This window comes from Ambystoma mexicanum, chromosome 7p (genome assembly GCF_040938575.1).
Source record: "Ambystoma mexicanum isolate Mex_15411 chromosome 7p, UKY_AmexF1_1, whole genome shotgun sequence".
NCBI classification, from domain to species: Eukaryota; Metazoa; Chordata; class Amphibia; order Caudata; family Ambystomatidae; genus Ambystoma; species Ambystoma mexicanum.
In genome coordinates, this window is record NC_090939.1 from 522,855,686 (window position 1) to 522,883,199 (window position 27,514).

A 27,514-nucleotide genomic window follows, 5' to 3' on the forward strand; every position below is an offset into this window, starting at 1 on the left:
GAGAGATGTGTATGATGACCTCACACCTACACATCCCCAAACATGCAGGACACAGTGGGCCTCATTCTGACCCTGGCGTTAACCAAGGCGCTATTAGCGTCTTGGTTGACGCCGTTATCTTTCCGACTCCGCCATGGTGAATGGCGGAATTACCGCCCCATTCCAAGGTTGATGGGGTCGGTATTTCCCCATTCACCAAGGGCCCTTCCCCATTCGCATTTTTGTCCTATAGGGCTCTATGGGAATGGGGAAGGCGCTAGTTTTTTAACGCCTGCAAAAAGCAGGCGTTAAGTACCAACCCGCAAATGGAACTCGGAATAGGGCGGTAAGGGTTTAACGGCACCGGTCTCGTTAACGGTGACCGTTAACCCTTACCGCCCTACTCGGAATGACCCCCAGTGTATCCCTAAATCCACTTCAGTGTCATCTACTAGCCTAGGACTTCAAAGCCAACTGAGATCAGCCATAGAATAACTTCCTAATACAGCACAAGCAAACACCTAACCCTTTAAACCCCTGTCTCAAGAAGCAACTCAAGACCTTCCTCTTCACTTTCGCTTTCTGTCTTCCCTGCCGATTCCCGACTCCTCCACACACTGGCCACCTGGCTACCCTCTGAACTTGGGCCCAGGTTCCTGCATGTCCAGTTGCACCTCACGCTGCCTCCGGGCTCCCCTAGCACTTGTGGTATGTATCTGCAACCCTACAGTCCCGTCTCTCTACACTTATGAGCTACCCGATGGCTGCGGTCCTTGAATTTTTTTTTTTTTTACGTGATTCCATGGCTATACAATTGACAACCTTTAATCACAAATTCATCCTTTTAACTAAATCAAATTCTTCCTTTTAAATGAAGATACAACAAAACAAACATATGCTTGCATATCAAAAGATGGCAGATCACAATGCTATTTCATTGGTGACTAGGAGTTGTGATTTGATGATGATTAGTAATTTGACGAGGACCAAGGTTATTGATGTCTTTTTGCCGGCCAACATCATCTTCCACCGTAAATCCTTTGATCCATGGCCATACTTTTGAATAACATCAATCATTAGTGCTTTTGTCTGGATTGAAAGAGCTGTACAATCCACTACTAGATGTTGTACATTTTCAATTGAATCTTCTTCTTTGCATATGCGACATGTTGGCGGACAGGCTTTTAGAGTCTTGCACCTTGGTTTGCATTAAATTCAACCAAAATCATAAAAAAATTGCTCTAGAAAGAACCAATGGGGAAATACTTTCAAATAACTCGGTATTGAGTGTGGCTTTTGGCTAATCTCTCACGATTTACCATATCCCTTGTATTTCAATCTTTCTTCCTCTGTTTTGAACCAATCTTGAGAGTACAATTTTCTTTTGATTTTATCAGGGTTGGTCATCAAAATGTCACTGGTTTTGCCTAGATGGTGTAATAGGCCTTGGCATTTTGCTTCCCACTCGGTTAATGTCGGTTCTGTATGTTTCACAAAGGCTTCTTTTAGGGATGCAAAACCCCCTTTAGGAGGATCTTCTCTTGATTTACCTGCACCAATGCACAGGTTGGCTGCACTTTTGAGTTACCTGAACTTCTCCCTCCACCCCCTGTGTACTTCTCCATTTCCTCTTCCCTGTGTGATCTGAATGACACAGGGCCTAGTAAGTTTGTTGTTTGGTCCTCCCTTTGTTTCCCCCTCCTTGTCTTGTCGCGCCTAGAAACACTTGTGTACAGGCATGTTATAAATGCCACATCATATCATGGTTGTACACACCAGAGCTACTTATACTGTTTTACATGGAACTTATGACAACATTTTGAGTCATATTTCTGAGATTTTAGAATCATGAGTGGAATTTTGAAACATATCCCTTGCATGATTTTGACTGAATACAATTCAGTGGTGAAAGTCTGAGTGCTCCTATTATCTCGAATTTCAACACACAATGCAACATAATTTGAGATTTCGATTAATGTATTCAAAAGGTCAATTCACAGAGGTCTAGTTCGCACTCACAGCAAACACATACCCAATTGTACTGTTTCAATACAATAAAGTATGATACAATACAAGGTACTTAATTGGTGTGATAACGTATTGCCACAGAAAATAAATTACTTACAAAATGTTACATTCTCTTCAATAGAGATCATTTTGATGTTCAGCTTCTTTAAGGCGGTCATATTGCTTTATGCACTTTGTATTCTCTGGTAGCATAAACACAGATATTGTGCTGTTCTCGGTCTGCTGTTGGTCCTAGGATGCAGCAGAGAGTTTTACCTGCAAAGACTCTCTTATGTTCACATGAAAATAAATGTCTCAGATGTCTTTGTATGCGGACAGTGCAGGAGGAAGTGTCTCTCACCATTTGCTTCTCCCAATTCACACTGATGACATATCCGTCCTCCCCAAGCTTCCTGTTTGAGCTGTGTCGACCGCTCTCTATTTCCAGATTTTAGTCACTTAGTCTGTATTTACTTAGTGATTGCTTGTACTTTACTTAGGTTTTTTTTTTACAAAAATGAGGTAATCTACCAAAATGTTCCCCAATGACGTGTTGGCATTCTGGTGTGTTGTACTGTCCTAGTTCTGCTCCCCAGGAATGTGTGTCTTGCTTCTATACTGATCCAGGGACTGTTTCGAGAATGTTGCGGTTTGGTCTTCTAGTGCCTGGAAGTGTGTGAAGTTTGGGCTACTGCGTTTGATATGGCATCTACACTTAACCTTAAAAGCAGTTCCTATGCACAGAAAGTGCCTGTTTGCAATGCTGGATGTGCAGAATTTCCGAGGGCGCTTTATCGCCTTCTGCACACTTCTTTTAGTGTTGGTCCCCACCTCTCACGCCAATGAAGTAGAATAGTGTTAATGCTGCTGTCAAAAAGCTCTAGCATTCATTTCACAGGTGGATTGAAGTATGATAGATGCTTCTTAGTGGCATAGACCACAGAGGACTTTTTATTGAAGTGTTTTTATTGGCAATGTATAACTCCCAGCACATATTCTGAGGCCGAGGTAAGTGTAGTGCGCAATGTGCTAAGTCCTGAGCCACAAAGGAATCTTTTGAATATGTTGATATTTATCTTTGCTTTATTCCTGAATAACGTCATGACTTTGGTCTTAATTCAGGCTCCCTTCACTGCTCGACATTTCACTCATCTCAACACATCCATCCACAAAATCAGCTGCACAGCGGGACGTCACTCATTCATCACATAACACTGCCCAGTCATACTTAACCCACCCACACTCATCATCACTTAATTCCCACCTCCAATCGTTCAGTCGCAGGGAGGGACATGGGAGATAGTAGGAAGACCCAGTGTGGATATAAACTGCCTTCCCCTCACCGCTGCACAAATAAAGCTGCTCATGCTTGACCCCGAGTGCATCGTGTGAAACAATGGTAGGGCCTACTGTGTGATAGTGTGTTAGGAAGACTGATAGCAGGCTCAATGAGGACAGACAAAAGTCATCCAAAGAGGGTGGAAACTGAGGCTAGAGTTGGGGGACAGGAGAAGTGAATTAAAAGACAGCACATGAATCTTTGATTTGGAGTCTGCATCTGAAGGTGCCATTGGAGCCTGGACATGATTTATACTGTATTCGATCACCAATAACTCTAGTGTCTAAAAGTCATGCGGTTTTAGTGCGTGAAGCACAATGCAATGATATAGCGTTGCAGAACAATTGCAAATATCACATTTACTGTAACTACTGATTTTGTGGTAAAGTGCAGAACAATAGAAACTGCTCCCAATATCGGGAAACAGATATATGCAATAAACCCCAGGAGCAATTAAACTGCAGCTTTTTTCTGCCTCAAGTCGATTTGGTACCTTTAGGACCCCACCTTCTCCTGATTGTTCTAAGCTGTTTTGTATCAGTTCGGCGGTGAGGCTGCTTTAGTCTAATTCTAACAATGCAAGTATCGGGCCCATAATGCAGAGGTTCATCGCCTTGAATAAAATGCAAGTTTTGCCATCACCTTACACTATTGTGTATCTCTGTATTTGGAGTGGTGGTAATTTCTTGTTTATGACGAATACCCAATTTTTACAGGAAGTACTTGCCCAACGGTTGGCTGCCAACCCTAATCTCAAATGCACATTTCAGACTTCAAGTAGCTTTGTTTTAAAAAGATGGTTTACGGATACCAGTCGAATGCTTACATTTTTAGTCCACCGCTTAATTTTCCCCACAGTAGTTACATAGCAGCGCACACTGTTTTCTTCTCGCTGCTCCAAGGCTCCACCTTTCCCCCAATATCATGATGTATATTTAATGCCAACACCTATAGGCTTCACAAGAGAAGCTTGGAGTAAAAATAAAGGGCACACAAGTAGTGGTGCTGAAATCATTTGACTATATATATCTTGTATGTGTTTTAGCAACATGCCAATTTCCAGTGGTGCCGAGTTTGTGCATGTGGGAAACCCACGGGAGGGAGTAAGAGAAAAGGGGTGCGACAATCAGTAGGACATGAACACCTGATGATGGCAGTGGAGGTGGCTAAGTGCCTTAGGTCGGCCTAATGTTTTCAGTAACCTTCTTCATTTTAGCCAATCTGTTTGTTTGCCTAGGTGAGGCGGGAGAGACTCCCACAGGGACTCACAGCTCCTTGATTGTATTGAGTGAGGTGGGAGAGACTGCCACAGGGACTCGCAGCTCCTTGATTGTATTGAATGGAAGATAAGGCGAGTAATTAAAGGGAACCCATTCCAGCAAAAATGCTGCAAATCAAGTGTCGAAAATTCTAAGAAAACTACATTCAGAAGTACGAGAGATTAGCAACCTAATGGGGTATAATTATAGTCATTTTTCAAGTATGTCACGCTGTGAAAAATAACATGGATTCTTAGAATTGTTTTGGGGGCCTGGATTGAAAAGAAGAGGCCTGTGTTCAGAAGTGTACTGATTTGTTATTGCAGAATACTGGGAGTTGCAAGTGGGCGCGTTGGATTTGACCTGTGGGGAGTGTGGTTGGGAGAAATTTGGGGTTGTCTGTAAAATCCAAAGGGATGCGACCTCTTTTCATATTACGAATATTAGTAAAGGATGTAGCGGGGCCTATTGCACCGGGCGTGCAGACACGCCCTGCAGTGGCATTTAATGTCAGAGCGCTGATTAACGCGATTCTCCTCATGTTCCCCTAGCTGGAGAGAATGAGCAGTGGGATTCTGCATGTTTCTGCAGAATCAAGAACGTGCATTATTGTTCACATTCAAACAAAATACCCATTGCGCCTCCACACAGGCGAGCCTAGCAGGAAAGAGTAGGACACAATAGGGTGTAGAGGAAAGTGGCCGAGGGGAAATAATGGATAAATGAGGTACAGGAGCTCACCCCTTAAAAAAAGCCCTAAATCGGGATTCTGCACATCCGAAAGGTGCAGAGTGCGGTTTGGGGACTGTGCCATTAGAAGCCTAGTGAGAATGCGTTTGGTAAATTGGGCCCACCACCCAAACAAAATTCAGAAGACTCCAGGCTTTTTACAAGTTATTTACTGGTGTCTGACTGTTATTCCAAGCTACTGAGGTCTTACTGTGAAAGGGCAAACATCTCCCTGACAGTATTTGCCCCAATTGCTATGAGGTTTCTGTGCCCCAGACAAAGAAAAGCAGTTGATCCAGCTTCCATACTTTTCTAGGGATCAGATATCCATTTGGCTCCGCAGCCTACAGATTGTCTGTGGTCACTCTTTGGAGTGGTGTGAGAAGGGCTCAACTTGACCCAACCTTTGAGCAGGCTAACCCTTCACATGGTAGTGGAGGAACCACCTTGATTGCAAATTGTGGGCCATGATTTTGCTCCCTGGCATAGCATGAACTGACACAGCAAGGCTTACTCTGGCATTGCATATTAAAGTATAACTATGCATGACAGCGCATAGGAAGGAGTTTCACTCTACATGTGGGGTCGAGCTCTGCCCTATTCCAGCACCTCTGGTGACTCGCCGCAGCAGGAAGGAAATTCATGTTGGTTCTGTTGCGGTCAGTTTCGTTATAGACATGACTAGCTTGAGAGATTATATATCCTCCTTTCTAATGAAGTGGTATGAGACTGAGGCTTGGCTGGTGTTACAATTGTGACTGCCTAGGGGGAACCAGGAAAGGAGCACAAGAAGACATTATTTTGTGACTAAAATCATCAAATGTTTTCCCCAATGTAAAGCTGGCATTATGACAAAATGGCCAGGGATGTAATTTCACCAAAATTCCAGCGGTAGCGGAAGTGACATCATATGACGTTTGTTCAAAACCTACATAATCCATTTCTGAACAAAATCCATAACTGGTACAGGTACATAGACGATATCCTGTTTATTTGGAAAGGAACTGCTCCTGAACTGCTCCTGAACTCGCCTCATTTCACACATGGCTCAATACTCAATCAGCAGAGATTCAATTCACCCTGAACAATAGTCAAACTGCTATAAACTTTCTGGACCTTACGATCACTACAGATGACAACAGACTCTAATGCACACTGTATGGGAAAGAGACTGACCGCAACACACTGCTCCACTTCAATAGCAGTAACCCGCAAAGCCTGAGAACCAACTTACCATTTGGCCAATTCCTTAGAGTACGCAGGAATTGCTCAGAAACTCAACAATACCGGCAAAACACGCTTCAAATCTGGAATCCAAACTCCTGGCACGTGGCTACCCTAGGAAATTACTCAAGAACACACGCAAAAGAGTCTTATGCATTCCAAGGGAAACCTTACTCCAACCCAGAAACCCTGGTACACCGGAAGATCGCATCACCTGTGTGACCGCCTTTGGACCAGATACCAACAGCATCAAGAAAATCATAAAACAATTCTGGCCTCTTGCCCATCAAAATCTACCTGACGAACCAATACCCAGGATGGCTCTCAAGAGATCTAAAAATCTCAGCGAATGGCTCACCCATGCACGCCTCCCCAAAAAGATCACCAGGACGGGGATGTGGGATCTGAGAACACTAACAGGTCACCATCCGTGCAGCAACTGTACAGCCTGCAAGTACACGAGCAAAACTAAATCCTTCAAAATTGAAGAGAAAGACTGGTGTTTCCGACAATTCACCAACTGCAAGACTCCCAATGTGATCTATGCCATTGAGTGCCCCTGCGGGCTCCGGTACGTGGGCCAAACCACAAGACCGGTACACAAACATATCAGTGAACACCGTTCCAAAATAAGATGCCGCTCCACCACGGCACCTTTGGTTTCCCACTTTTTGGAATTTCAACATACACAAGACCAGTTGAAATGGTGGGTCCTCGACAAGATTCAAAACACCTCAAACATCAAAAACGCCTTAAACTACAAAGAGGCGTGGTGGATTTTCAAATTCCGAACAATTGAATACGGGCTAAATGAAGCCTCCCCTTCAGAAAACTACCACCATTACCATTATACCACCTTATATCGACTTTATACTCTTTGGAGACTTGGGCCCACCGGATAAGACACTTACATGAGGACACCTGCCCTATATCTCGCACCATACTAATCTTATACAGCCTACAGCTACATTCTATTCAGGCAGAGGATCGGTGTCCAATTGATAAACACTGATCCATCCTCCTAGAATGACAGGCATCTTGCAACTGAGTGTGGGAATTTAACACTAACAATCCCACAGCCTGTTTTTCTGTACATGTAAACAGCACCACAGCACCAGATACCAATCTTGACATCCTAGCAATATGTCATCTCAACATGGCACAAGTACATACATTACCTTGAACTTCATGTGCTACTAACGCCTGCACCATGCGGCGACACACAACAACTTTGTTGCCCCAGTAATATGCCAATACTACGTGACAGGGACACAATCCCTCCGTACTCCCTCCTACACATGCGCGAGGTGAGCAGTGTCCAGCATTGCCATGAGGGACACCACACAGAGCATCCCATCTGTGACACTAACTCGCCGCGCATGCGCCAAGCTGCGTGCTATACCACGAACACACGCGCTTCTCTATCGCGCATGCGCAGAACACGACAGCAGACCGCTCTGCTTGGACCTGCTTCGGTCGCAGTCTTTAGCCCGCCGCCAACTCGCAGCGTATCTCTCTGCTACACCTTCCTGCCCCCAAGAGGTAGGCTAACGTCTCCAACAGCCTCTAACAGGCTCACTTACCACCTGATATCTTCCAGCAGACCAAACCCCGCTGGAGCCACCAGTAAATGTCTTGTCCTTCGATTTTTAGGAGCCTTCACTTTAACAGTTAAACAAATCCCAGTTGTTTGGAACGCTTCCGCCTCTCTGCAGCTACACTCTCCACTATGGATTAGCTTCCACCGCAGCCCTGCAACAGCATTTCTCCATAATAGGTAAGAACTACGAGCACGCATCTTTCACACCAGCTATGTGTTAGTTACTTGGCACAGCTTCCAACATAAAGTAATTTCTTCCCACACTTTTCTTCTCTCCTCTTTTTTTGATGCTTGGTAGGTCTCCAGCTTTATCAACGGACCCTCCTACTAACACCAGACTCAATTCCGAACGTCTAACTAGAGCCCTCATCACCCCTCTGCCACTGGATTTTTTCACTACCACATTCCAGTTCGAGTTTGATTCCTACTCCGTTCTTCCCAGCCCGGACCAACCCAAGGTTAGTTAATTTTAACCCCTCTTCTATCAGAATGCACATCTTCATGTGTATCTGAGTCCTCCTCGTTTTAACTTTTGACCCAGCACCACGTGCTGTTTATGAAAAATACGAGTCAGTGTTTTTTCTAAACAGACTATTTTTTGTCTTCTCTCTTTACACATTTCTTAGGCTGTCACAATCCTACTGGCCCAGAAGAAGGCTATCCATTCAAAAGCCGAAACGTCACTGCAGCAGGCAAACAACCTGCCCGCAGTCCAACACCAGGGAAGTTCCCTTCCCGACGTAGACCAAGGATTGGCCATCACCCTACCAATGTGTGATACTTTACCTTAAACAACAAAACCCTGCTAGATTAACAACCAAGAAGTTAGGCCCCGGTCTTCCCAGGAATAATGCACTTGGAACATTTTCTATACCTAACTTAAATGTCATGTTCAGAGTTTACAACGGCATCTTCTTAGCAAAATGTATTCAATTCTGGGTGCTACTTTGTTTATTGCCTGGCACCCTCTCAACAAAAATGTACTAAATTTGGTTGTTAATCAGTTTGTCGTCACTGCATTACAAATTTGAGGTGCAAACACCGGTTGCATTATAATCTATCCATGTCTTTTTAGAAGACTGCAGAATCAGTTAAACTGCTTATAAGCAACCGATCTGGTCTAAAATATTTGAAACCAATAGTTTTGAAGAATGTTTGTCATCAAGAAAGTAACCTCTTGGTAGACCAAATATTGCTATCCGTTCCTATTTTAGGACTTATGATCAGCTTAGATGTGGGTATATTTGGATTTGAACAGTGTCTCCATTCCTTGTTTACACAAAATGACAATGTTTTTCCTTTATGTATATATGTTGTCCATTTGATTTTTTATTACAACACATGTAAATAAACACATGTCCCGTGAATTAAGGGGTTGATAACAGTTGTTATGATTTATTCAGAAAAATATTCTGTTATTACCTTAAATGTGAGCATAATTTAAAATACTTACATGCTGGGATCAGGGTGATTATCTTTAACACCAACACAGTTCCCTGTAAGTAACACATCATTCTACAATTTAAGAATGGTTTAATTCTTTCGGCGGCTACCATCCCCCCTGTTTTACATAATCATATGACACTTGACCAGTGATGGCATCGCAGGAAGTGATGTCATTTGACCCCACCCCAAAGTGACATCAGAGCAAGGGATGAAACACAACCTTTCACCCGTTGACAAAACAGGGTGTGGCATCACACAGCATTGTTCCTAAGTACACTATGAAAAATATGTTATCCAAGGAAAAATGACAATGATGTGTTATTATATAGCACTTATGCTTAAGCGCTTTACATAGAAAAATATACATACAATATCACCCAATCTGTGTTGGTACTCATTTGTCAACCTCAGAAGGGTGAAAAGCCGAGTTGGCCTTGCCGGGATTCGAACATGAAACCTGCTGATCACACATACATTGCAGCAGTGATCACTCAACCGACTGAGCTATTTTACTGGCTATAGCTATCTTACTGGCTCTAGTAAAATTAGCAACTAAATGTCTGAATGTTCTCAAAGTCAGAAAGCAAATTACACTCTGTAGTGGATAGCATTAAACTGGTAACTGAGATTTAATAGCAGGCCAGTCCATCTGCAGGTCTGGTGCAAAGTTTGTCACATGCCAAGCCTATGTGGATCTACTTTTCAGGCTTCAGATGTTGGCAAAATACATACCATTGGGAGGATTCATAACTGCGTATTAAATAATTTAGATTAGCACAGGGAAAGCAGCGCACTCATACAGCATCCCTTACTCAGAGCACTCGTTACCCTATACACGCAAACAAACATCCATGGAGATGGGAACGATCGACACATTACAACAAAGCATTAATTGTGGCACAATGAAATCAAGGGCCACTTTATGTGCTATGGTCCAACATTTCTATACTTTACACAAGCTTTTAGGCCCACGGATTTTATCAAGTGACCGTGGACACCGAGATGGAATGTCTTATGATGATCGTAACGGAGACAACGGCAGAAAAAAATCATGCTATGACTGCAACTTGCGAAAAGCAAAATACATAGTCCGAAATGGATGCTTATTCTACCCTAAAGGTTTTGTTGGCATTGTGAATTCGAGGTGGTTAAGAACAGACTAAATCAGTGACTCACCCACTAAAGTGTGCCTGAAATAAACCTTTAATGAGTCTAGCAATTATCGTATAGAATTCCAGAAAGGCAAATGATTTGTTATTCCTATTTTCTATTTTTATAGGTCATTTATTAAGTGCCTGTGCACGTGTGTGTCTCAAGGCGCAGTAAAGAAAGGGGAGCAGTGAGGGTGGAACCATCCTACTAGGCCTTGTACATTCAAATCGTGCAAGTGCAGGTTATTTATAACACGCTCGGTTTTCAAGCGCAGATCTGGGATTCGAACCTGAGTTGCTCAGCGTGGTCTTGCTTCCCAGACTTGCGCAATGCCACAGAGCTTATTTCTTATTTAGTGTCACTGCTCAATGTGTTACACTTGTGGAACCCCATGTTTTTTAAGAGGCCTGAACAAGAAAGCCAGCCACCTCAGAAACAGAATAGCCACATGGCGCTAGCCACAGCCCATGAGCTTCAATTAAAAAATATATATATATACTTTTTTAAGTTATTTTTTTAGAGGTAGCAAGGGAGAACACAGGGATAGCAGGGGTGACCTCAGGGGTCACAGGTGCGACCCCTGGTGATCCCCAAATGACATCGCTAAAAATGGCTGTTTGCATTCGGCACCATTAACCCTTTCACCATCTGTCCAAGAGTAAGGCAAGGATCTGAATAATTAGACATAAGAGAAATTGTGAAAACACCCAAGATGCTGCTTTGAGCCCACCAAACCTTGTTAGGGCACAGTATGGTTTTGTTAGTGTAGTTTGTAACCAAGAGGTCAGGGCATTACCTCTTTGATGCCGAAACACGCAGCGGCCTATACACATTATAAAATCAAAAAAGGAAAAATACAAGAAAACATGTCTAAACCAGGAGCGCGAGACACTTGGTTTGCCCCAAAAATATTGTATATTTCTGAATAACTAGACAGTTTACCTTTAACCCGTCATGCTAACTGTGAACAGTAACTGTGAGAGCATGAAATATCCCTTCCAACTAGTCTTACTGTACTGTGAAGAACCGAGATTTCTGGCAATGTGCTGAGGGCTATCCCCTAAGAGACCAGGGGACATGGGAAGAAGACACTTATCCCGGCTAATGTCAATGGGCCATAACAACTAGACACAGACAAAAGTGAAAGGGTATGGTGAGGAAACAGAAAGAAACATGGCGGGAACAGAATACAGAAAATAGTGTATTGCCGTGCAAGTGTCAGTGTGGTTGCCACTGGGGTAGCCTGTAGCTGCAGGAATTAAAGTGCAGTTGCTGGTCTCCTGCAGTTGAGCCACAAAGATCAAGCTCCTGCTGTTTTCAAATCCAGCAGGCTCCCTAAATAGGTGGATTAATGAGCCTGCTAGAAATGGCAAGCAACTTGACATTGCCTATATGTGTAAGGCAACATCTAACACACTTCTAGTATTTATCAGCTGCATTATTTGAAGCGACTGAAATGCACCTATGATTGTGATGTGAAGATAGCCCAGGATTTGGCCATGTCACGTTTGATCACTGCTACTAGTAACTTCATGATGGTCCTAGTTCCCAATTAATGTATGAGGCAACCAAAAGCAATGCCTACTGGTGGAAGCCCATAGTTTCGATTGCGATACCCAGATTTTGGGGTCGATTGATTTGGTGGTCTGTGCTTCGAGAACCCTCTTTAAATTGGATATCATATCTTCAAAGCTCTCCATTCAAGACTTCTGAGGTATCTTGCTGCAAAATGTCTGATCTCTGGGATTCCTTGACCTCTCTTAACCAGGAGACATTGTGCATTTTGATTACGTGTTTTTTGAAGCAAATGATTCTGGCCCATTTTTTTTACAGTGGCTTCTTTATGAATATCAATGGGAGTGACCTTATGCACAGTTTCCCGCTGTTTGCAGTTTCATATCTGTGTAAAAACCATATGCCTGCTATTTATTTTGGCTAGCTAAGTGCTGGGGGTGTATTGTATGTCTGTAATCTAAAGACGTTGTACTGATGTTGTACAGATATTGTTTCCTCCAACGTTCATCCTGGTATTTTCTATGGCTCCTTCTCCCTGCCTCCACCTAACCTCTTCCTTCACGGTCTTTCCACCTCCTTCATAGCCTCTACAACATCCTCAACTCTTCAGCAATCTCTGTGCTTCCCTTGTCAGTTCTTTGCAGTACCACAAAGTTACAGGGCTTGTTTTGCATCGGTCCTCTGCCCCTCCTGCTGGGCCATGGCTAAGTCATTGGTAGTGCACCTCTGTGTGATAATAGGTTTTCAGCTGCGACTGGTTAGTTGGAAAACATTTTTCGAACGCACCTGTTATATGGGCAAGCGGGACTGCTGTGGAGCATGGTCCAAGCTCTCAAAAGGTTTGTCCACTATCTTGAATCGTTCATCAGTCTGATGGGTGGATGGCTCTCATGCAGCATGCCAGCGGCTGCTTCTGCGGCTTCTCTATGCGCCAACATGCTGCTGAACCAGACAGTGGCAGACTTTTGCTAACATTAAGTGTCCCGCTGTTCTCCTCAAGGGGACTGATATAGATATATAAGGCTCGCTTCATAGAAAAAGTGCATTTATCCAGCAAAGTCCCTCGCACCAAAAATGACTTTGTGCGTCCCTGCGTGCAAAAGATTCTGCGTGCGCTCTGTGTTTTCATGGAATTTTGACCGCAAAGTAACCCTATGTGCAAGTAGCGGCCGGAACACCCACGACTCGCCCCCACGTAAAGTAATGCACCCAGGCAATACTGCATGTTCACCCATGCAACCAAGGCAGCAACCCAGCGACACTGCGTGGGGTCCCCCATAACTCCTAACTGCACCCCAAAAAAATTAGTTACATGTCATGAAACTCAAGTCAGCATTCGGTAAATCTGTGTGAGAACCCCCATAAACGATGACTGCACCCTGCTAATATGTATATGTGCACCCCTATGTACGATTGGCACCCCAGCTGTGTTCCCGCACCCCTAAATTCCTGATCAGACCTTACCTTTGCGCAGTGATTCTTATGCGATTGGGACTTTGCACATGCCTCATGTGGCGGTGAGATCGCAAGCTTTGCGTGCCGATTTCCCTGACGTGATGTTGCGTGGTCAGATCCATGAATACACTTGTTCTTGCATGATGCCTCAACGCACCCACATTATTTTTCTGCCCCTATTTATTTCCTTGCCTAGGCCTGTCCCACACCTTGCGAGGAGTCTCGCGCAAAGCGCTTGATTGCACGCAGAGATGTGGAGGATCAGTGCAAACTCCATGCAAGGTCCGGAAAAGGCCAGCAAAGTCGATTCCATGAATCGATTAAGTGGGTTTTGCGTGTAGATTTGCTTGCAAAGTCACTATTCAGCACGCAGAAAAATCCATGAATCGGGCCTATAATGTTAATATAGTGTACTTTAGAGCGAGTGAGATAAATCTTTCCATCCCTTAAAGGAACTGGGACGGAATGGACAGATACCCTTTGATGGTTCACTCCCACAGAGCTGGGGCTTGATAGGCTGCTCCTGGTGATGCTCCATATACCACCTCCGGCCTCAGCATCAGGTAGTACCACCCAGCCCCTTTGACAACCCCATCCAGCATCTACGTGAAAGGTAAGGATTTCATCCTCCGATTTACAACCAAATTAATTTACTGTTACCGCCATTCAGTCCCTTGGGCTTACCACGGGATAATGAGTGGTGGTAGGGCAGTGTAAATTCCCATTTTTGGAGTCCCTATGACTCCATGGGGATTTGGGGATTTGGCCAAATGACCACAAGCGGTCATTCCACCATGGTAATGCCTCTTATTTTTAAAGTGGAGGATTAACCTCTAGTATTTAAGGCAGACCAGGAAGGCAAGCCCTCTTCAAGTAATGTATGTTCTTGTCTTTGGCGGTCAACTGCTTAGATCCAGGCATTTCGCTATCAAACCTAGAGTCTAGGTGCTTTCAGAGCTGGACCGTGGTGGTGTCGGTGAGCGGCAGGAACACGTTCCAAATGGGTTACAAAGATGTAGTGCTGTTCTGCAGCAGCAACAACATGTAGGTCGAAGATGTTGTGGATGGTAGGTGATGTCCAGTTGGTGGCACTGGAAGACGCAAGGCCTTGGGTGTGGTATACCAGAGCGTCACCTTTGAGTACAAGTAGGCTCGGCTGGCTCAACAAAGTGTCAGGATACTGCAGCAGTGACAGTTTGGAGATAAAGGAATTTGATAACCAGGCAGGGGTTGTCGAGTTGGCACAGTAGGAAACTTGGTGGGTCTTGGATGCAGAGATAGCAATGCTTTGGCATTGAGAAAAACTCAAAGATGCAGAGCCGGCAGAGCCTGGTGGTTGAAAAGGACCCAGATGATTCCTTTGAAGCATTTTGAATAGCATCAAAGGTGCCCAAATAGGTGTTCAGTTGGTCCACAGCTGCAGGAAGAACCAGGGGTCTATTCTATGTGGTTTCTGGGAGACTCAGTCCAGGATCTCAAGGGAAGGTGATTTTTTTCTTCTGCCCTTCCCAACCAGGAATCTTTGCAGTGGGCATTTGCAGGGTTTTTTGAACTCCAGTGGCAGGGTCCTGGGTAGCCATGCCTTATTGCAGCAGATATTGTCCACACAGCAGTTTCACCCCAAATGTGCCCTTGGGGTGGCTAGGCTAAATAGCTTTCCTCTTTCCTGCAGCCTTCTGTCTTCACCCCTACGTCAGAAGAATTTTGACCAGATTGTATCACCAACAGAGTCTGGGGTGAATCCATCATGTCCTGAAGTCTAAAGATGAATCAACAAAGGAGAGGGTTCCCTCCATTACATATGAAAAATGCTACTGTCGATTGGTCTACAGCAGGCCTGTTATTACACGTCCAATCCAGGCCACTGGAACTAATGTCCTTTGCCTGCTGATAGTGGCTTGTCTACACGAAAGCGGGCAGTGGGGTCCGGAGTTTGGGAAGACCTAGCAAATCTAAGATGTTGAAAGCCCTTTGTGATCTGAAACCACTCCTCTGGACTACTCTAATTCTGCTCCTTTCCTCAGTTTTCCTACTTCAAAAGGACTCAGTAATTGTCACCCATTTGTGAGTGGGCCATTGTCATGACAAGACTGTCTTTAAAGCACTGGTACCCAGGGTACCTCAGAGGGAGCGTTCTTGTACCATGGAGGAAAATGTGGACTCTCCTCAGGGGGATCAAAGGTGGCTTCCTGGGCTGGGTCGCACCTGATTGTTATGGGTTCATTCAAGCCAGACAGCTGAAACACAAAGAGATATGTCCTAAAGGAGTCACAGCTTACCAAGCTGACAATGCTATGGCATCCAATGCTTGTGGCTCTAAACCTGTGCAATCTCAGAAGCTCCTAGGTCATAACTAAGCATGGCTTATTTTTAAATTGTAATAAATGCCACCAGGATTCTATGGTGCACAATTATTTTATTTTGCACCAGAGGTGCATATGCCTTAAAAGCCAACTGTGCCTATTGGACATTTGTCTTACAGCAGCTGTGTTTAGGAATGCACATAACCTTTGAATCTGCCACTGTAGGGGATGCCATGAGACGGTCACAGCAAGGCATATATATGTACAATATGCTTTTTAGTATGGAGCATTATGAAAATGGGGGCTGATTAGCAGATACTGCTTTCAGAAACAGAATTACCACATCATGTTCTAACTGAATACAAAAAAGCTTAGGCTACTGGGCTACTTGGGGGCATCTTTTCTTGGGGTGGGGCGACAATGAACATTCTTTAGGACTGAGATCAGTCTCATCAGTGCAAATCAGTCACAGAGTGCTTTCCTTCAGGTATTCCTCTAATCCTTGTGAGAATTAATAAAATACTGATAAATGTTTTACTTATCCATATTGTTTATAATTATTTCTATTTAGATGTTTATGTTCAAAAGGTATGTGATCTAATCTTATCACCAACAATTAAATTGTCATTCAAATGTACACGAGCAGCATTTTCCAATTACCCCAATTCAATGACATTGCACCTAGTTCCCATGCTTCCTTAAATCTGGCTTTTACAACATACTGTACCATTATCTTGTAATAGACCCATCAGCTAAACAATTAGCACATGTTTACCAAGGGCCGGATTCTGTGAAAGGCTATTTCACTGTGCATAAACAATGCAAAGGGGAGGAGTCAAATAATGTGATCTTAAAGAGCAGGATGCAGATGGCTAATATTGTATGTAGATGAGTTGCTTTCTAAAGGAGATGTCCTTTTACAACTACATCAGCCCGTTTTACTGTGATGATGGATTTGGGATATGTATAGTTCATTATGTGCTTCAGTTTAGTAGCTTATCAAAAGTATCAAATTATTGTACAGAAAAAGCTCATTTGCTCACACCACCCTGGCCAATACTTTAGTATTATCTGCGACAGCGGATACACTAAGATTGGATCTAGCAACCTCCTACCACAGTAACAATGAACACATTAATGATAATAATACTTAATTAGGGAGGTAGGGGGAGTATCGAAACTAAATTACGAGAATTAGTGCTGCGCTTGTGGGGCCCTGAATGGTCAAATCCATTCAGATTTTCAGCATGACCAAATCAATAAGTCAAAATATTCTATGAAAGTCACCGATTTAAATTCTTCTCACATATTTTGACATCCTGAAAACATGCTATGATTTCACCATTTAGCAGTTAGACAAGCACAGCCCTAGCAATCATTTATTAGACCGGTGTTGCCTGCTGACTGAGCATATGTTTAAGGGCGTGTCGAGTCTATGTCATTTGCCTGCTTGTTGGCGGCCATTCCTAAAAAAGACTGGATTTTTGGGATGCCTCGGAGTGGCCTCCAATGGCTGGGGTTATGGTCCCAACAGGGGGTTCCACCACCTGACCCCCCCAAGCCCTCATGCCTGGCACCCCTTTCCCCTTTCCAAATCCCTTCCTGCCTTCCTGCCGCATTTTGTGTTCCTCGATTCCTTGCCTCCCCCCAACCTCATGCGACAGGCTGCTACCCTCTTCCTCAATCCCTTCCTTCCCCTGCTCCCTCAATCCCACAATCCACTTACCTCCGCTGTGTGCCATGTGCCCTGCTGGTCCTCCTCTTGGTGCACAGTCATCTGTGGGCAGCATTTCCTGTGCGGCCTGTTTTAGAGGTGGTCCATGAAGCACAGTCGAACGTCTGAACACATACTGCAGAGCTTAGAGCCTTACTCCCCATCAATCAAAACCTTTATTCATTAAAGGCTTTCGTTGAAATCCATATAAAAAGGAAATATAAATGTCCATCCTAGCATTATAGCTTATTGCCTATTTTAGCATTCAAAACTTCAAAACAACTTTTCAAGTTGTTCTGTGAATGATGTTTATTTTTCTCATCCATATTTCTGGTGGATATCCTGAACACTTGGCTGGATTTTCCTCTTTTGGTGGGTTGACAAGCCTAGAACTAATGTGCATTTTGTGTGGCGGCTTCAAAGGAGCCCCAAGGTAGACAAAGTGGTGGGCTCCTGGTCTGGTTGGATATGGCCATAGCCTGGACGGTGGAGGCTGTGGACTCTGGCTCACAGCATCTCCAAATACTGAAGATATGGACAGGCATGGATGATGTGATTTGTTTATGTAATTTATACAACAGACCTTCACAGGGATTGATGACTATGACCCGGTTCCAGACATTTGTTGAAGGGCTGAGTCCGTCCCTGTAATTCCATCACTGCACTATTGTGGTTGGTGATTTCAACCTACAGTTAGAACCACATAATGACCTCACAGGCCTGTGGCATGACCAAGACGAGGCCTAGGATATCCCACCCCTCGTTGCAACTGATCCCCATTGGGTGCACCGTCTGTCCTTAGAATCAGTGTGCATCCTGTTTAAATTGAACCTAAGGGCTTGTAATGGCTGTTTTGCAAGCGACCAGCCTGCGGGAAACACATTCAACAGGGTTAATGGCAGCTCCCTCATTGATTACATCTTAATCCCAGGAAATGATGAACAGGATTGTGGATTTCGCAATCTGTAAAAGACCAGAGAGGGACCATAGTCCCTTAGTAGCAGAAATCATGGGATATCGCAGGGGGAAGGATGGGATTAAAGTGTACCATGTTGACCAGCCGTTGGTATTATCTGACCATGCACAAAAAAGGGCTACATGAGCTAATTTGCTGAAACGGGGCTCGAAACCATCTATGTATGCCTCCATTCTGAGCAATATCACTGTAATCCGTGATAAAGACACTAGTGACTATATGATAATGTGTGAATTTGAACAACTCAAAAGGAACTTTGCTCCTCTGTTATCCCAGCCCATTTCTGAAACAAAGAAACACACCCCCTAGAATGCAGGTTAGTATGTTGCTGCCGGCTATAGTGCAAGAAAGCTGATTGCGTCTTGTTTTAGTAGTCTACGGGGTTCGATAGAGCGGTCCAACAGGCATTAAGATTGAAATAAACAAAGCTAACTGGGAAGATAAAAAGAGAATTCGCATCTGAGCAATGCGACAGGTTACATGGCGCCCTGCAATCTAGGGATGGCTGTTCCTTTAGGAATCTGGTCACTGAGAAGAATCTGAATGGGGATAGAGATCTGCTATGCAATATTGGTGAGACTGAATGGTGTACCCCTTTCTCTAACCTCTACCAAGATGAAATCCAACCTGCCCCTAGCTCAGTAGTTTATAGACCACCAACCCCAGCTACTTTTTCATTTTCTGTTGGTCGCACTTAATAACTTGAAAGACAATAAAGCAACAAGCACAGATCTGATTCCAGTAGACCTTTTCAAGGATGAGGCTGGGATATGGGCACCAGTCTTGTGCAAGTTGTTCAACGCTATCCTGCGCAGGTGTGAGATCCCAGCCTCCTGGCATAGAGCAACAATTGTACCCATTTATGAAAAGGTTGTCGGAGATTCTCCAGCCATCTACCACCTCATTTCTCTTTTGGACAGAGTTGGCAAACTCTTCGGTGAACTAATATTTAAATTACTACAGGAGTCGGCCGACCGCAAAAATGTGATTACTTATCTCCGGGCAGGTTTAAGTCGAACAGGGAGATGATAGACCACTGATTTATTTTCTTTTTGATTATTGCAAAATACACTATGTTAATGAAAATGCACCTTTATTCGGTCTTTATGCACCTAAAAACAGCCTTTGATACCGTTTCAAGAGAGCAACTGTGGAATATTTTGTTGAAACGGAACGCCCGTTTGACCTGGTTGCCATTACACACTCACTATATATACACTCACTATATTCTGCTAATACAGCTACTGTCAGATATGAGGTGAGGGGCGAGCAAACACAGGACTTCGGGGTAAATGTTGGAATCATGCAAGGTTGTACCCTGGCCCCCATTCTATTCAATAGCTATATACAAGAATGTATTGATGAATGGGTGCCAGGACTGGCCAGGATTGATAGAGATAAATATCCCGCTCTTTTCTATGCGGATGACATGGTCCTCTTGGCTACAATACCTAAGGGAATGAAGTGTGCCCTGACTATTTTTGAATATAAGTGCTCAGAATTACAGCTATCCCTAAACACTGTAAAATGCAAAGTGATGGTCTTTACACCACCGCATGCAAAAAGGAGATCACTAAAACCACGTGCATGAGGTGATATTATTGAACAAGTCACTCACTTGAATGACCTTGGAGAACGGTTTGAGGACTATGATAGCTGGGAACCACAGGTAAAAAATTCATCACTATCCTAAATAAATATTGTGGTGGAATTGTGTCTTTGTTCACCAAACATGATAGAGGTGCAATTTCCCCTGCCATGGAACTTTATAATAAACAAGCGGTACCAGCATGCACATATGGATCCGAATTATGAGGACATACTCCATACACGTGAGCTGTGTGCATGTGAGAAATTCCTGAAGAAACGATTACTTCTACCTGTATAAGCCCCATCAGCCCTGGTTCATTGAGAACTTGATAATAACAGGATCTCGGCTTGGATCTTGCTCACAGCCATAATGTTCTAGGCCAGGGTTTGGAATGGGGATGGGCTCGAGGTATATAGGAAGGCTTTGTTGCATGTCATGAGTCTTGAAGGGGGGAAAAGCCTAAAGTGGATAGTTTCGTGAAGGAATGCATTCTTGAATTGGATATGCCAGATCTATGGAGGAAACCACAGGTACCTCTGGTATGCAATCTGAATACCATAAGAACCAAGGTAAGAAGGCATATGTATGAAGAACATTTAGTCGATGCCACAAAATTTAAATTTGGAGTGGAATCTCTGGAGACCACAGTAGAACTAGTGTTCAAGGTATATCTCGACAACATTCTCTCGCTTTTTGAGAAATCCCTCTATATCCGATTCAGGTTTGGATTTCTACCAGTAGCCTGTTCAACCAAGAGGTGGCAGGGGAGTCAATCTGACCTCTGCCCAATGTGTGGATCTGGCATAGAAAATATTTTGTGCTTTTTAATAATATGCAAAAAAACAGACCGCTTGAGACGTATGTACCTGCAACCCATCTTGAATAATGCAGGTATCCGTCATTTAATGCCTGCTATACAATTTCTAAGAGAATGCTTGCTCCCTTATGTGTATTTGGCACTGCACGCTTTATCCAAAGGGCATCTGTTGAGAGGCAGGATCGTCAAGTATGGTCCTGGTAATACGGACATTGATGAATAAGAGTCGGTGGCTGCAAGCTTTGCTCTCCCCAATGACTAGTTCATCAATTCTCTGCTAGTAACACAGCGGTGCACTGAATCATTCCTGTAGGGATCTTACTTTATAGCTCAGTGTTTCTTTCAAATCAATTAATTACTAACACTTCTTTCCCTACTTGCTGCTAACTCTGGATGCCCAGAATGCAATATGTAATTGCTTGTATTGATTGACCTGAAATCATGTGCCCTACCCTCCATCCCCCGTATGGTGTAAATATTGTATATTGCATGGATTATTTCACTGCCTACCGTTGATATTTTTACACATGTTTCTTTTATGCATGAACTGTCTTTTTAGAACTTGAAGGTAAAAAAAAACGAATAAAAGTATGTTTGATGATGACTATGGATTTTCCCTTTAAACTTAAACCGTCTGGTGGATATTCTGGCTAACGTGATACACTTTTTATTTTACTAATATGTCCATCCATAATTGGAGCCCTTTGATCACTTTAGCATAAACCAGTCAATGATCGTTGTAATTGATGCACCACAAGACCAGTTAAATGAAACATGTCTTGCACAACCCTTATATGTTAAATTCTACAAAGATCCCTTTAACACTGTGTATTCATAGGTCAGACATGCACAGACCCGATCCTGCAACTCTGTGCTTCAAAAGGAGTGTACAACCGGTGGCGTTAACATCTCAGCTCTCTGCTAGCATCAAATACAACCATACAGCGATTGAGATGGGAAGACAAAAAGCAGACTAGAATTGATCCCTCTTCCCAGGGTCTTACCATTGAGAATCCACTTTTTAAGCTGCTTGGTGTCATCGCGCGGTGGGAAGATATCACTGCGTCAATATCTTCTTCGGCCTCGTCCAGGTAGTCCTAGTGGAAAACAGAAAGGGGCAGTGGTGAAGAGGGGGAAACTCATCTCCTAAAAGAGTTTTCGATGGGATAGATTTCAATGAGCGCTGAATCTTGTATTCAAAATATTTGTGCCTTCCAGTATCGTAGTCCATTCTACGGATACTCCTGGTCCATAATTGTCCACCAATGGCGGTTGCCTTTTTTATTGATACAAATGCACTCTTGTAACCAAACAACTAATTTTATGAAGGGGCACAGCGACACACTCATTCATTCAATCTATCAAGGATCAGATGAAGTGAGTGTGCCGATGTAAACTTATGGATGCACGCTGAATTTATGAAACTCTTTGAAAAATGCATAAAATATCAGCCAGTCTAACATCATCATTATTACGTTACATTTGGAAATACATTCAATAGAAGGAATTCTTCAACATTAATCCATCAAATTAAAACATGTTCTAAAAGGCAAAAAAATATAAGAAGAAACATTTACAAATTCAAGAAGCAAAAACAGTGCAAGAATAGGTCACAACAAATTTAAGGAGACAGTGGAATCCAATTCATGCGGCGACGCGTTTCGAGGATACTTTCCTCTTCTTCATATGGCCAAAATTGAATTCTTAATACAAAAGGGAAAAAGAAGGAAAAACAAGGAGGGAAAAAAATGTTTCTTCTTTTGATAATATGTATTTGATACCCAAGACATAAATCTCACTATAAAAACATAAAACTGGATTTCCTGGTTTATATGTTCTTTGTATTAATATTAAATTACAGTAGTGGACTTAGTCCAAACACCTGAAAGTGTGCAGGGGACGGGAGGGTTCCCATGTTGAATCCTCATCCATTTGTCTAATATAACAAATATTAACATTATAGCGCATTTTCCACTAAAATCTTGGACAAAGCCCTTCCACCTTATCAGAGCTGTTATCCTGTAGTTTGTGTTTCACCCGCTCAGTTTTTTGCCTGGCAGCATTAAGACAGGGCGCTGCGGAAAGCCAATCCCTGTAATCACCAAGTAATGAGACCAACTTTTTTCCAACTGAGGAATCTGCACGCTAATGTAGCGAGTGGTGGTGCATTACAACAACAGGGCAACCAATTATGAGCTTCTTCTGTCATCTCTAGCAACCATCTAGCATTCACCAGTCTCAAATTGCATTAATAAATCATCCTGCCCACGTAAAACGATGTCTAGCAACCACCAGTCTCAAACCACATGCAAAATCATCCAGCCTGCGCTTACCAACATCTGGCATCCAACCGGAACAAAATCGTCCAGCCTGCACTTAACATATAGCACCCACCAGTCTCAAACTGCATACAGAATCCTCGACACTTCATGACATTAAATAAGTCTGTAAGTGCTGCACCCCTTATAGAGCAGCTGTAAGGAAGCTGGCCCCATAACCGCACTCTGTCCTCCAGTTATCCAATGGGGCCTATGCTGCTATGATCCATTTAGACACTTGCACAGTGTGTTCACACCCCTTTAACTTCACTGTTTGCTACAGAAAACAAGCCCAAAAGAAATGTGTCATGAGCAGGACAAAATGCCCGTATGATTGAATGGAGTCTGCACAATTAGTTTCCTTTTCTTATCAGCATTGCCTTTCTTCTGCAGGAATATTTAGGCAATTGGCATTGCAATGGAGCATTCCAAATGAAAGACCCATTACAGCCCCAATTAGCTAGCACACCTGTGTCTGCTTCCAAGACAATTAAAGTGAGTAAACAATAATAGACTAGTTCATGTGCTGTCTACTACCTTCACATGTATGTGGATATCAAATTGTTCTTGACATCATGCATAACAGCAGACTAAACGTTTGTGAACATCTCTACACCATGGGACCTTCTACACAACTTCTTTATAGTGGGGATCATGTTCAGTATGGCATAACAACATGTGTAAAATGTATGTGCAAAAATGTGTATGCATGCTTTTTATGCTGCACCATAGTTTCATTCATTTGTGTGGTGGAGAGGAGGCAGAGAACGGAATTCCTATTTTTGCCCCTGCCAACCTCTTAATCATTCAACAGCATTTATGCCAACATGACATGTTCATGCTGCCAAAAATGCTTTAAGATTTTTTGGGAAACTGCCTTTTTTACCCAGCTAAAGCAGGCAGATTCCAAATGAATCCATGCATAACAGGCATCATCGAATCAATTAGCAAACAAGTGTAAATGCAACAGATCCCCTCCATGAAATGCATGCTTTTAAATAAAAATACCCCCTATATTCCTTAAAGTGCTAAAATCCCACCGCTGATCAATAGGAGATTTGTCAGGCTATATTTGTTATGCATTCTAGGACATGAAGGAACAATGGTATTCTTTTGGCTTAATTTATATATTGCCAGATTGCTTTTGTATGGGATTTGTGTATTTTTCAAGTAAACATTATAAGACAGTATTATTGTAGTTCTTGAAATCCAAAACTTAAATGTTTGTACTAAGTAGAGCACAGAAGTTATGTGCTCAAGTGCCTACATTACAGGGCAGGAGCAGGGCCATGATGCTTTTTTGCAATGTTGATGCATGCAGATCAGAAAAGATGTGGATGCCTGTAGTGCGCACGTTTTCAGTATTTTGTGACTTGACTTGAGCAGTGCTGTATGTGCATTCCAAGTTGCTAATGTAAATGATTCATGTGCTTGTCTGTCATAGTGGTGTTTAAGGAGTGTGGAGAGTTGTGTTGGTGTTTCTGTGGTGGGTTAGTGCAGTGTTTAGGACATTTCATGTAGACATTTGTATTTGGGTGGTGTGTGTTCCATTGTGCAACCTGTGCAGTTTTGGTGCTGAAGTTGTTTGTTGAGATCAGTTGTTGGTCTGGGCTATGTTATGTCAGGTGACACTATGCCATAGCACAAATTCAGGGCCCACAGTATCGAATCAGTTTTCTAGGACCTCCCTTCCGACTATGCACTGCCACCTCAAAAACATTGCAACTGTAGTGCCACTCAGTTTCAGATGGAATTATGGAACAATGCAGCTGGATATGCATCAATCTACCTACTGATAAACCCAACCATGCACCACACCACAATCACAGCAATACCACGATGATAGCTGCCATAATAATGAGATTTCTTTTAAAAACGTATCATGTGTTTGGGTAATGTTACTGGACCAATGTGATTTAAATTGCATTGCATTAAACTGGCTGCTGATTTGACACTAGTTCTCACAAACATTCAAGAGCGGGAATCTGGCACCATACAAGCACATTTGTCCTACCCACACAAAGTCATTGAAGGTAGCCCTTTTCCTACCATTTGACGTTTTGGCCCCCCTAAAGTTCCACTGTACTTGCTGGTCTGCTTATGGAACTGTTAGCATTGTGGTTGAGAAGGTCTAGGCCTGTTATCGTATGCAAGGACCTTTCTGTTTTTACTTGAATGTGCTTGCAAAAACCTACAAGTGAGTGGAAGTGTCACACATAATTGTCAGCCCAAGATCAGTCTCAGTCCTACAGATTAAGGAATACTTCGCACATTTGTTAAATGATTTGCTCTTCATGTAATTTACCATCTTTAAAGAGACAGATGGCTAGGCCTTCTTCCGGTCCACACACTGCCCCTTAGGATTTCAGACCTACTAATTTTAGGCTATTCCTACCCTGGCCCTATCCACGGGAGATCCCCTAACTAGCCACTACCCCCTACAAAAAAGGCAAACCATTGTCAAAACTAATCTTGGGGTGTCAGTCCATACCCATGATGCTGCCATTGTAAGGGATCCAAACCTATTCCTGATGCTGCCATTGTAAGGGATCCAAACCTATTCCTGATGATGCCATTGTAAGGGATCCAAACCTATTCCTGATGATGCCATTGTAAGGGATCCAAACCTATTCCTGATGATGCCATTGTAAGGGATCCAAACCTATTCCTGATGCTGCCATTGTAAGGGACCCAAACCTATTCCTGATGATGCCATTGTAAGGGATCCAAACCTATTCCTGATGATGCCATTGTAAGGGATCCAAACCTATTCCTGATGCTGCCATTGTAAGGGATCCAAACCTATTCCTGATGATGCCATTGTAAGGGATCCAAACCTATTCCTGATGCTGCCATTGTAAGGGATCCAAACCTATTCCTGATGATGCCATTGTAAGGGATCCAAACCTATTCCTGATGCTGCCATTGTAAGGGATCCAAACCTATTCCTGATGCTGCCATTGTAAGGGATCCAAACCTATTCCTGATGCTGCCATTGTAAGGGGTCCAAACCTATTCCTGATGCTGCCATTGTAAGGGATCCAAACCTATTCCTGATGCTGCCATTGTAAGGGATACAAACCTATTCCTGGTGATGCCATTTCAGGGAGTTACACTCCTGTCATGAGTATGTCCTTCATGGTGTCTGCATTTTGAATATTGCTGATGTTTCACGATTGAACTGGAAACCTCCATCTTTAATTGTGAAATTGGGCTTGACAAGTTTTACTTGATCCCACGGGCCTGAGTTTCTCTTACAACTGAACTTTAGTGCAATATTCACATCCAGGCATATCACAAATTGAGCATGTCTTACACTGCAAAACTGTAAAAGAAACTAGTTTTGAACTCATATCCGCATACTAGTTGTTGTATCTGCAAGTTCAGTCAAGCTTTGATATATCCTAGAGTATGCCTTGATCAAAGTCTTGAAATCCCTGACAAATGCCTCGGCATGCCATTCCATGGCTCACAGTCTTTACGAGGCTAGTAGCCATGACTGTGCAGCAGAGCCCATGGGCACTACAGCAGCGCTAAAAGGTGGTTCCTTTTAGCAACATTAAATTGTCTTTTAAGGCAGGTATGCAATTTACATTGTCATATTTAAAACCATGCGCCTTTATGTGAAAGGACTTAGAAACTACAAATAATTGAAATACTTATGTGTTGGGATTCAAGGAGACGAGTCCTACACACGATTACAGACTTAAGGGCATTCAACAAGGAGTTTGGAGCCATTGGTGGCAAGCAGCAGGGGCGTTGCTAAGGTGGGAGCTAAGGGGGCTATAGCCCCTGATCTTTTGGTTGTAGCCCCAGATAGAATCCCAGGAGCTACAGCCAAAAGACTAGCTAGCCCCCAGTTCCAACAGTTCTGACATCAGTTTAGCCCCAGGTCTTTTCCAGACCGAGCAACTCCACTGGCAAGCAGGCAGCATATATGTTGAAAAGGTTTTGTCAATGAGAGGTATGCATATTGCGCAGGGCGATTCTTGTAGAAAGGAATATGTAGAAACACGTTCCTGATGAACAAACCCTCAACAAACCAAACCAAAAGGATGAATCTAACACTGGATACATGCATTGCCTATTA

General features: G+C 43.2%; 1 protein-coding gene across 6 annotated transcripts in view; it reads right to left on the reverse strand.

Moving 5' to 3' along the window:
* The window catches only part of SYTL5 (synaptotagmin like 5), an 885,600-nt gene that overhangs the window by 110,535 nt on the left and 747,551 nt on the right, over positions 1-27,514 (reverse strand). For all 6 annotated transcript variants that reach the window (XM_069636554.1, XM_069636560.1, XM_069636555.1 and 3 more), the window contains one exon: positions 22,111-22,203. In XM_069636554.1, coding sequence (XP_069492655.1) covers positions 22,111-22,203 — 93 coding nt within the window. The remainder of the gene's footprint in view (positions 1-22,110; positions 22,204-27,514) is intronic.